The following is a 14,471-nucleotide window of genomic DNA, read 5'->3' as shown; positions in this document are numbered from 1 at the left end:
GTATATGTATATATATATATGTAAGTATATGTATATATATATATGTAAGTATATGTATATATATATATGTAAGTATATGTATATATATATATGTAAGTATATGTATATATATATGTAAGTATATGTATATATATATGTAAGTATATGTATATATATATATGTAAGTATATGTATATATATATATGTAAGTATATGTATATATATATGTAAGTATATGTATATATATATATGTAAGTATATGTATATATATATATATGTAAGTATATGTATATATATATATATGTAAGTATATGTATATATATATATGTAAGTATATGTATATATATATATGTAAGTATATGTATATATATATATGTAAGTATATGTATATATATATATGTAAGTATATGTATATATATATATGTAAGTATATGTATATATATATATTATGTAAGTATATGTATATATATATATATGTAAGTATATGTATATATATATATATGTAAGTATATGTATATATATATATGTAAGTATATGTATATATATATGTAAGTATATGTATATATATATATGTAAGTATATGTATATATATATATGTAAGTATATGTATATATATATATGTAAGTATATGTATATATATATGTAAGTATATGTATATATATATGTAAGTATATGTATATATATATGTAAGTATATGTATATATATATGTAAGTATATGTATATATATGTAAGTATATGTATATATATATGTAAGTATATGTATATATATGTAAGTATATATATATGTAAGTATATATATATGTAAGTATATATATATATGTAAGTATATATGTAAGTATATATATATATGTAAGTATATATATATGTAAGTATATGTATATATATATGTAAGTATATGTATATTATATATGTAAGAATATGTATATATATATATGTAAGTATATGTATATATATGTAAGTATATGTATATATATGTAAGTATATGTATATATATATGTAAGTATATGTATATATATATATGTAAGTATATGTGTATATATATATGTAAGTATATGTGTATATATATATGTAAGTATATGTGTATATATATATGTAAGTATATGTGTATATATATATGTAAGTATATGTGTATATATATATGTAAGTATATGTGTATATATATATGTAAGTATATGTGTATATATATATATATGTAAGTATATGTGTATATATATATATGTAAGTATATGTGTGTATATATATATGTAAGTATATGTGTATATATATATATGTAAGTATATGTGTATATATATATATGTAAGTATATGTGTATATATATATATGTAAGTATATGTGTATATATATATATATGTAAGTATATGTGTATATATATATATATATATATGTAAGTATATGTGTATATATATATATATGTAAGTATATGTGTATATATATATATATGTAAGTATATGTGTATATATATATGTAAGTATATGTGTATATATATATATATGTAAGTATATGTGTATATATATATGTAAGTATATGTGTATATATATATGTAAGTATATGTGTATATATATATGTAAGTATATGTGTATATATATATATGTAAGTATATGTGTATATATATATATGTAAGTATATGTGTATATATATATATATGTAAGTATATGTGTATATATATATATATGTAAGTATATGTGTATATATATATATATGTAAGTATATGTGTATATATATATATGTAAGTATATGTGTATATATATATATATGTAAGTATATGTGTATATATATATAAGTATATGTGTATATATATATATGTAAGTATATGTGTATATATATATATGTAAGTATATGTGTATATATATATATATATAAGTATATGTGTATATATATATATATGTAAGTATATGTGTATATATATATATATGTAAGTATATGTATATATATATATATATATGTAAGTATATGTATATATATATATATGTAAGTATATGTATATATATATATATATGTAAGTATATGTATATATATATATATGTAAGTATATGTATATATATATATATGTAAGTATATGTATATATATATATATGTAAGTATATGTATATATATATATATGTAAGTATATGTATATATATATATGTAAGTATATGTATATATATATATGTAAGTATATGTATATATATATATGTAAGTATATGTATATATATATATGTAAGTATATGTATATATATATATGTAAGTATATGTATATATATATATGTAAGTATATGTATATATATATATGTAAGTATATGTATATATATATGTAAGTATATGTATATATATATATATGTAAGTATATGTATATATATATGTATATATATATGTAAGTATATGTATATATATATATGTAAGTATATGTATATATATATGTAAGTATATGTATATATATATATGTAAGTATATGTATATATATATGTAAGTATATGTATATATATATGTAAGTATATGTATATATATATGTAAGTATATGTATATATATATGTAAGTATATGTATATATATATGTAAGTATATGTATATATATATATGTAAGTATATGTATATATATATATGTAAGTATATGTATATATATATATGTAAGTATAGGTATGTATATATATGTAAGTATATGTATATATATATATATGTAAGTATATGTATATATATATATGTGTAAGTATATGTATATATATATATATGTGTAAGTATATGTATATATATATATATGTAAGTATATGTATATATATATGTAAGTATATGTATATATATATATGTAAGTATATGTATATATATATATGTAAGTATATGTATATATATGTAAGTATATGTATATATATATGTAAGTATATGTATATATATATGTAAGTATATGTATATATATATGTAAGTATATGTATATATATGTAAAGTATATGTATATTATATATGTAAGTATATGTATATATATATGTAAGTATATGTATATATATATGTAAGTATATGTATATATATATGTAAGTATATGTATATATATATGTAAGTATATGTATATATATATGTAAGTATATGTATATATATATATGTAAGTATATGTATATATATATGTAAGTATATGTATATATATATGTAAGTATATGTATATATATATGTAAGTATATGTATATATATATGTAAGTATATGTATATATATATATGTAAGTATATGTATTATATATATGTAAGTATATGTATATATATATGTTATATATATGTAAGTATATGTATATATAAATATGTAAGTATATGTATATATATATATGTAAGTATATGTATATATATATATGTAAGTATATGTATATATATATATGTAAGTATATGTATATATATATATGTAAGTATATGTATATATATATGTAAGTATATGTATATATATATGTAAGTATATGTATATATATATGTAAGTATATGTATATATATATGTAAGTATATGTATATATATATGTAAGTATATGTATATATATATGTAAGTATATGTATATATATATATATGTAAGTATATGTAATATATATATATGTAAGTATATGTATATATATATATGTAAGTATATGTATATATAATATATGTAAGTATATGTATATATATATATGTAAGTATATGTATATATATATATGTAAGTATATGTATATATATATATGTAAGTATATGTATATATATATATATGTAAGTATATGTATATATATATATGTAAGTATATGTATATATATATATATGTAAGTATATGTATATATATATATGTAAGTATATGTATATATATATATGTAAGTATATGTATATATATATGTAAGTATATGTATATATATATATGTAAGTATATGTATATATATATATGTAAGTATATGTATATATATATATGTAAGTATATGTTATATATATATGTAAGTATATGTATATATATATATGTAAGTATATGTATATTATATGTAAGTATATGTATATATATGTAAGTTTATGTATATATATATGTAAGTATATGTATATATATATGTAAGTATATATATATGTAAGTATATATATATATGTAAGTATATATATATATTATGTATATATATATATGTAAGTATATATATATATGTAAGTATATATATATATGTAAGTATATGTATATATATATGTAAGTATATGTATATATATATGTAAGTATATGTATATATATATATGTAAGTATATGTATATATATGTAAGTATATGTATATATATGTAAGTATATGTATATATATATGTAAGTATATGTATATATATATATGTAAGTATATGTGTATATATATATATGTAAGTATATGTTATATATATGTAAGTATATATATATATGTAAGTATATGTATATATATATGTAAGTATATGTGTATATATATATGTAAGTATATGTATATATATATGTAAGTATATGTGTATATATATATGTAAGTATATGTGTATATATATATATATGTAAGTATATGTGTATATATATATATGTAAGTATATGTGTATATATATATATGTAAGTATATGTGTATATATATATATGTAAGTATATGTGTATATATATATATGTAAGTATATGTGTATATATATATATGTAAGTATATGTGTATATATATATATATATATATGTAAGTATATGTGTATATATATATATATATGTAAGTATATGTGTATATATATATATATGTAAGTATATGTGTATATATATATGTAAGTATATGTGTATATATATATATATGTAAGTATATGTGTATATATATATGTAAGTATATGTGTATATATATATGTAAGTATATGTGTATATATATATGTAAGTATATGTGTATATATATATATGTAAGTATATGTGTATATATATATATGTAAGTATATGTGTATATATATATATATGTAAGTATATGTGTATATATATATATATGTAAGTATATGTGTATATATATATATATGTAAGTATATGTGTATATATATATATGTAAGTATATGTGTATATATATATATATATGTAAGTATATGTGTATATATATATAAGTATATGTGTATATATATATATGTAAGTATATGTGTATATATATATATGTAAGTATATGTGTATATATATATATATATAAGTATATGTGTATATATATATATATATGTAAGTATATGTGTATATATATATATATGTAAGTATATGTGTATATATATATATATATGTAAGTATATGTGTATATATATATGTAAGTATATGTGTATATATATATATGTAAGTATATGTGTATATATATATGTAAGTATATGTGTATATATATATATGTAAGTATATGTATATATATATGTGTATGTAAGTATATGTATATATATATGTGTGTGTAAGTATATGTATATATATATGTGTGTGTGTAAGTATATGTATATATATATATGTGTGTAAGTATATGTATATATATATATATATATGTGTGTGTAAGTATATGTATATATATGTGTAAGTATATGTATATATATATATGTGTAAGTATATGTATATATATATATGTATATGTATATGTGTAAGTATATGTATATATATATATGTGTGTGTAAGTATATGTATATATATATATGTGTAAGTATATGTATATATATATGTGTAAGTATATGTATATATATATGTGTAAGTATATATATATATATATATATATATGTGTTATATGTATATATATATGTGTGTAAGTATATGTGTAAGTATATGTATATTTTATTTTCTCGGTAAGAATGTCAGTGGATTTTTTGCTCCACTTTTCGAACTGCGAGTAGTGGTAGCAAAACAGTAGCACATTCTTTTCTGCAACAGACCACGGCTGAGCTTTTAAGCCTCTTGTATTTTTCTTTCTTCTTGTTGCTGAATTTGATTTTTGGGGGCCAGAACCTCTGTTATCAAGGCCTGATGGCTGACCCTGGTTATCCTCTGTCATGGTTGGAGAGCCACTGCCAGAGTTCGGAAGGTTTACACCATTGTTTGCATCTTCCCGCCTGGCGTATGAACGGGTTGAAGGGCCCTTTTTATCCTGGGTGCCGACCTGCCAGTATGTGTTTTTATTTTGTTTCATATATTGTTTTTATTTCCCCATTGTCCACGACTTTTTATTTCTTATTCAAAGCTGCCCTTTATTGCTAAAGGGGGTGCCCCCGTCTGCAAACTGGGGGACGTGCTGGATGGCTTAAGGAGATAGCACACCATTTCTTTGAATATTTAGTCAGGGTTTACTTCCAATGAAGTGTCCTCATATCAGAATTTCTGACAAACCCCTGTACAGAGAGACCTTAGGCACTCGAGGATAGTGTCTAGTAGGCATTCAGTTTCTCTTTTTTTTTTTTTTTTTTCATTTTTCTTAAACTTTTTCTTCTAGGGGATGGGACATCCAACCAGATGTCTAACATTTACCCCTATTTTAGTGAGTCCAACCAAGAGATCTTTTCAGGATTCTAGCCGTCCCTTTCAGTGCAATCGTTTGTATTTCACTTGCACTTGGTTCACCGGGTATGCTTGCTATGTACTTTTTAAAGTTCTTTTTCATAAGCCCAGTTGCTCCTATGATGACTGGTATAATTGAAACGTCTTTTAATTTCCATTAATTTCCAATTTCGTTTCATATCATACATAAGTCCTTGATACTTTGTAATCTTTTCCCTCTCAACTCTGTTAAGCCCTGTATCATTGGGTACACTGACCTCTATTACGGTCGCTTTTTTGTTTGCTCTGTCCCAAATCACTATATCTGGTTTAACAGCTGCATTTTCAAGATATGTAGCAGTAGGGATTATGTAGTCATAGTGAATAGTGTAGTTGTCATTATGTATATATATATATGTGTAAGTATATGTATATATATATATATGTGTAAGTATATGTATATATATATATATGTGTAAGTATATGTATATATATATATGTGTAAGTATATGTATATATATATATGTGTAAGTATATGTATATATATATATGTGTAAGTATATGTATATATATATGTGTAAGTATATGTATATATATATATGTGTAAGTATATGTATATATATATGTGTAAGTATATGTATATATATGTGTGTAAGTATATGTATATATATATGTGTGTGTAAGTATATGTATATATATATGTGTGTGTAAGTATATGTATATATATATATATGTGTGTAAGTATATGTATATATATATATGTGTGTAAGTATATGTATATATATGTGTGTAAGTATATGTATATATATATATGTGTGTAAGTATATGTATATATATATGTGTAAGTATATGTATATATATATGTGTAAGTATATGTATATATATATATATGTGTAAGTATATGTATATATATATATATGTGTAAGTATATGTATATATATATATATGTGTAAGTATATGTATATATATATGTGTAAGTATATGTATATATATATGTGTAAGTATATGTATATATATATATATGTGTATGTATATGTATATATATATATATGTGTATGTATATGTATATATATATATGTGTATGTATATATATATATATGTGTAAGTATATGTATATATATATATATGTGTAAGTATATGTATATATATATATGTGTATGTATATGTATATATATATGTGTAAGTATATATATATATATATATATATGTGTAAGTATATGTATATATATGTGTAAGTATATGTATATATATATATATGTAAGTATATGTATGTATATATATGTGTAAGTATATGTATATATATATATGTGTAAGTATATGTATATATATATATGTGTAAGTATATGTATATATATATATGTGTAAGTATATGTATATATATATGTGTAAGTATATGTATATATATATATGTGTAAGTATATGTATATATATATATATGTGTAAGTATATGTATATATATATGTGTGTAAGTATATGTATATATATATATGTGTAAGTATATGTATATATATATATATGTGTAAGTATATGTATATATATATATGTGTAAGTATATGTATATATATATATGTGTGTAAGTATATGTATATATATATATGTGTAAGTATATGTATATATATATATGTGTAAGTATATGTATATATATATGTGTAAGTATATGTATATATATATGTGTAAGTATATGTATATATATATGTGTAAGTATATGTATATATATATGTGTAAGTATATGTATATATATATGTGTAAGTATATGTATATATATATATGTGTAAGTATATGTATATATATATATGTGTAAGTATATGTATATATATATATGTGTAAGTATATGTATATATATATATGTGTAAGTATATGTATATATATATGTGTAAGTATATGTATATATATATGTGTAAGTATATGTATATATATATATGTGTAAGTATATGTATATATATATGTGTAAGTATATGTATATATATATGTGTAAGTATATGTATATATATATGTGTAAGTATATGTATATATATATGTGTAAGTATATGTATATATATATGTGTAAGTATATGTATATATATATGTGTAAGTATATGTATATATATATGTGTAAGTATATGTATATATATATATGTGTAAGTATATGTATATATATATATGTGTAAGTATATGTATATATATATGTGTAAGTATATGTATATATATGTGTGTAAGTATATGTATATATATGTGTGTAAGTATATGTATATATATATGTGTGTAAGTATATGTATATATATATGTGTGTAAGTATATGTATATATATATGTGTGTAAGTATATGTATATATATATGTGTGTAAGTATATGTATATATATATGTGTGTAAGTATATGTATATATATATAGTTGTGTAAGTATATGCATATATATATATGTGTGTAAGTATATGTATATATATATGTGTGTAAGTATATGTGTATACATATGTGTAAGTATATATATGTGTGTGTGTGTGTGTAAGTATATATATATATGTGTGTGTGTGTAAGTATATGTATATATATGTGTGTGTAAGTATATGTATATATATGTGTGTGTAAGTATATGTATATATATATGTGTGTGTAAGTATATGTATATATATATATGTGTGTGTAAGTATATGTATATATATATGTGTGTGTAAGTATATGTATATATATATGTGTGTGTAAGTATATGTATATATATATATGTGTGTGTAAGTATATGTATATATATATGTGTGTGTAAGTATATGTATATATATATATGTGTGTAAGTATATGTATATATATATATATATGTGTGTGTAAGTATATGTATATATATGTGTGTGTAAGTATATGTATATATATATATATGTGTGTAAGTATATGTATATATATATATATGTGTGTAAGTATATGTATATATATATGTGTGTAAGTATATGTATATATATATGTGTGTAAGTATATGTGTATATATATGTGTGTAAGTATATGTGTATATATATGTGTGTAAGTATATGTATATATATATGTGTGTAAGTATATGTATATATATATGTGTGTAAGTATATGTATATATATATGTGTAAGTATATGTATATATATATGTGTAAGTATATGTATATATATATGTGTAAGTATATGTATATATATATGTGTAAGTATATGTATATATATATGTGTAAGTATATGTATATATATATGTGTAAGTATATGTATATATATATGTGTGTAAGCATATGTATATATATATGTGTGTAAGCATATGTATATATATATTTATGTGTAAGTATATGTATATATATATATATATTTATGTGTAAGTATATGTATATAGATATATGTGTAAGTATATGTATATATATGTGTAAGTATATGTGTGTATATATATATATATATATAAGTATATGTGTGTGTATATATATATATATGTAAGTATATGTGTATATATATGTAAGTATATATATATATGTATATATATATGTAAGTATATGTATATATTTGTAAGTATGTGCATATATATATGTATGTGTATATATGTATGTATATATATGTATATAATTGGAAAGGTTAAGATAGTTGTGATATGATAATTTACAGTTCATTGTTAATTTGTATGTAAATCCAACACGGGCATAATAAATTATACAATAAATTTTTTTTTTTAAATATACAAAATTACCATGTTTGGCTTTGATGGGTGAACTAATCGAATACAATATAACATGAAATGACATTTTTTTTTTTTTTGTTTTTTTGTTTTTTGTCATATCTATCATGATGTTGCATCAAAAAGATCCGGATTGTTAAAGTTTCTCCCTATAACAGTTTGATCTTCAGATTATCTGAAAACTTCCAATCTTTTAGGACCCTAAAATTGGATGGCTGCTTCTTTTAAACAATATTCTAAGTTTGTGTGTAGCAGATAGACACCAAATCTTATTTTAATCTGAAACGACAGTTAACAGTAAAGTCATGCACTATCATACAGGAATTAGATATCCAAGTAGTGATGAGTTTCCTTCATTGAAAATATTAAGGACGCCTTTCACTCTTGAGACAATTGATACTCCCTCTAAGGTTGTGTGATCATGCAAAATCTATATAGAAGTAAGGGTTGGGCAATCTTAGCTGCATGCTTCCTGAACCAACATTGGTTGAGTTCACTGCAAAGGAGCAGTGCAGGAGAACAGAATACTATGCCGTGATAAGCAGTGAAAGACTGGTGTTATTTCCGAATTTTCCTTCTCTAGACCTTATTTAATTATCTCCCCACAAGGGCGGAGATAGACACAAGTTCTGTTTATGTGGAGAAATTCCAGATCCCTAAGAAAAGAAAAAGGGACACACTGGATTGGGATAAAAATTTCTTAACTTTAGGATTTCTCCATCACTAACCAAGGGCAGAAAAGATGAAATTTAATATTGGAATAAATAGTACACCAAGGAAACTTGAATAAAGTCTCTTCTACTGTTTAATCCATAGCTGGAGAGAGGAAATATATTTCATACTCTTTCTCAAGGGTGTTGGTAGAAGTGATGCAATAGAACCCCTATCACCCTCTCCCTGACAACCAGCACTTGTAATCATTACATCATATGATTTCCATACAAGTACATGCCACTTAGATATGCTAATGATGTGCCTGCAAAGTTAAAAGTATGAATCATTCAGTTAAGAACTGTTGACAGTGGACATTGGTTATAAAGATAGGAACTGATGGGAGAAAGAAAGCTGCTTGAAGCCAAGTTAACTGTAGCCTATTAAATGTTTTTTTTGTTTTTGTTTTTTTTGCATCGATCATTAAAATACTACTACTTAAGTCCAATGTATTTAAGTGTTTTATAATTACTTGCATTGTGTGTCTTAGTCACTCAATGACTGGTAAGATCACGAGACCATGTCATAAGATATATTTTCTGAAACTATCGCTTGCAAAGTTTGATTTGTGGCATTTATTTTTCTTTAAATCCTATGAATACTTTTAACTGCTTTTTTATGTTTTTCTTTCTTTAAACTTATATTTATAAATAACTCTTTTTAATTTTTTATTTTTTGTATTAATTATACTTACCTGGTGTTGCCTGGGAGTCTTTACTTTCATTTATAACTCATTATTTTTAAATTACATGAATACTTTTGACTTTTTGTTGTTGTTATTTTGTTTGTTTTTGTTTTGTTTGTTTTTGTTGTTTGTTCCATTTGTTGTGTTAATTCTTACATTTCTAATTAAAGGTGCACATACACAATGGTGCTTCAATTGGCTATGTATCACTATGCAAGTCTGAAAATGCCTGTTTTAACCAACTGAACCATATGTCAATCACTAGGGTGGGGGTAAATCAAAGTAGATACGTTTCTGTGTCTTACTAGTCAATAAATGTGTCTGTGTCTTACTAGTCAATAAATCTAGGTTTTGAAATCAGTGAGGTTTATTATAATGAAGCAAACTAGGAAACTGCTAATAAATGAAATGTATCGGAACCCAAAACAATGAAAAAAATAATCTTCTGCTATGATGCAAATATTCACTGTATTTGGAATTCAGAAATGAGACAATTGCCACCATCCAATAAAGTAAAGCATCTTCTTTATCATTTTTTGTCATTGATAGTTTTCTTCCTACAAAATCAATATTTGATTCTAGTTTTTTAGCTTTTCTTGTAGGTTACTGCCACAGTGTGTGTGTGTAGTAATGGTGTGTTATTTCATGAAATTTTTGGTTGATTGAAGTCTTTGCTAGGAATGTGGATTGGGAGTCACATCTAAATATTTATCAAGGTGTGGGTGCTTTTTATTCATGATTTAAGTTGTCCATGATTTAAGTTGTCCATGGCTCTGTTTCTTGAACTATGACCACTCTACTCCAAATGTGCAATAATTCTCCTTTGTCTTTTACATTTTCATCTTGGCTGCATTGGGATTCTAGTGTAGGTTGTGGCAAAGGGCACAAAGCAACAGACAATACCACAGCCGACAACTATGAAAGCTGCAGAGTGAGATCTTAGATTTGATTTTTGTCCTCCTTTGCAGCTTATCAGTATAATATATCTGAATTTAAGATTCAAAATTCTATTCATTTGCATGTGAGGCAAGAACTCTGCCAGTTGACTTGGAGTTTTACTTTATTTTCAATAGTTCCAATCTCTGGCACCTTCTTGTGAGACATTTACAGCAAGAACTCTTCTCACTACCACAACACAAAAAATTGAACAAAATTATTTTTCTTGGTAAATTTAAAAAAAAAATTTAATCTTCTTTTCTTTTTTTTAAGATGGGTGGCAAAGCGTATGAGCATGGAATTCGACGACATGCTACAGACTACATCAGGAAAATTATTGGAACAGATTATGGTAAGTCTCATTTTTATCTTGCACTAGAAGACACACATGTCATGGCTCAGGACTGAAAGTGGTTCATATACAGGGGGGTTGCTAGAAAATTTGGAAATTTGAGACTAAATTTTACTGTTTAATTTTTGTTTAAATTTCATTGCTTTATCGCTTCAATTTTTACAGGCAATGTTCGGAGCATCTGTGAGTGCATTTTGATATTAGCCTTTGAAAAAATTTATAAAAGTTTTTTTTGTAAAAATAAATTAACGTTAAACAAATTTCCCACTTTTATAGTCACTATTCTGTATATTAGAAAACAGAAAATGTGTATAAAAATTTATTTTAAATGGTGAAGTGCAAAAATTAAAAATCTTACATTATTTTTAAGATGTGAATACTTCCATTCATTTTAGATTTTATCTCTTGAATAATTTCAGTCATGGGTTGTTTGTAAAATAGTTTTGTTTTGTTACAGGTTTTGTTATGAATGATAATAAAAATGCATATTTGCTATTTATGTATGTTCTGTACAAATGTAGATCCTACAATATCCTTGTAAAATCTAATCTGTGTAATAATTCTATGGCAACAGAATATTTTTATTGTTTTTACTCTTGAGTGTGGATCTGTTGATATCTTATATGCTTTTATATAGAGTGATGTGGTTCTCGGTTGATTAACTATATCTAACTGTGTCGGATATATATTTGAGTCAAAACAATGATAAGAATATTTTGTTGTCATAGCTCTAGTGATAATGCACCAAAGCGATTTCATGTTCATGTATACATTATCACACTCCACCCTTTTTGTAAAAAATGGAATCATTCAATCACCAAAGATACAACGCAAAAAAGTAATTTTAAAATTTCGTCTTGTACCACTATTGTTGAATTAAAACTTAAACTTGGGTACTTATTCACAATAGGAACTGCATTGTTGTTGACATATTTCGGACAATCAATCTCCAGCCCCTAGTAGAATGGGAAATTGATGGTAACATTTAATGATAAGACTAAGCTTCTTTTCTTTAACAATTCCAAGAAGCCTTCTCAACTACCGATAGCCATGGCTGATAACACTCTACTGAGAGATTTTCCTTCAAACTCCTCAGCTTAACATTCACAGGCAACATGAACTGGAACAAGTACAGGGTGAAGGCTGTTGCAAGAAATGTGGGTTCCTTCTAGATTATTCGCACCAGAGAACATCATAGTACTTCTATCAAGCCGTCATTTGTTGCCATATCTGAGCTGGTGCATTTACCACTAGTCTCTCTCTCTGCATCCCTGTGCCTGTTTTACAAATATTTTAATGGAGTGTGCTTTGATGAATTCATTGTATTTGTACCCTCTTGATGTACATACTTTCAACAAATCCGACAAGTAGCAAAATCTCTCCTCTTCACTATATAGGTCCCTAAATGCCAGAAAGCTTTCTACTATAATAGCTTCTTTCCTTGGATTGCTAGACTTTGAAATTCCCTTCCTGTTACCTGCTTCCCTGACTGTACTGACATACAGAAATTTAAATGTAATGTAAACTGACATCTTGCTCAACATGGTCCCAGATAGTAGCCCTTTATGTCCGAGTGGAAATATGCCTTGTTCGGGGTGAACATGACTGAAAAAAAAATAAAAAGAAGAGAGTTCATATTTATCTTCTATGTATTTATTTCAATTTATATTAACTGTAAATGTTGGGCTGAGGAATCAATATGTTGGACTCTTGGGAGGGGTGCTCCTAGTCATGGCAATCAGTGGTTAAAGAAAAGGGGGTTA

The 14,471-nt window shown here is 22.6% G+C and overlaps 1 protein-coding gene across 2 annotated transcripts in view; it reads left to right on the top strand.

Annotated features, from left to right (window-relative positions):
• Positions 1-14,471, top strand: part of LOC145268189 (PDZ domain-containing protein 8-like) — a 386,752-nt gene that overhangs the window by 172,399 nt on the left and 199,882 nt on the right. For both annotated transcript variants that reach the window (XM_080123425.1, XM_080123426.1), the window contains exon 4: positions 12,630-12,708. In XM_080123425.1, the coding sequence (XP_079979551.1) occupies positions 12,630-12,708 (79 nt within the window). The remainder of the gene's footprint in view (positions 1-12,629; positions 12,709-14,471) is intronic.

This window comes from Euprymna scolopes, chromosome 43, assembly GCF_053919585.1.
Source record: "Euprymna scolopes isolate OS-2025 chromosome 43, ASM5391958v1, whole genome shotgun sequence".
Classification (NCBI taxonomy): domain Eukaryota; kingdom Metazoa; phylum Mollusca; class Cephalopoda; order Sepiida; family Sepiolidae; genus Euprymna; species Euprymna scolopes.
This window is presented reverse-complemented; position numbering and strand designations above follow the sequence as displayed.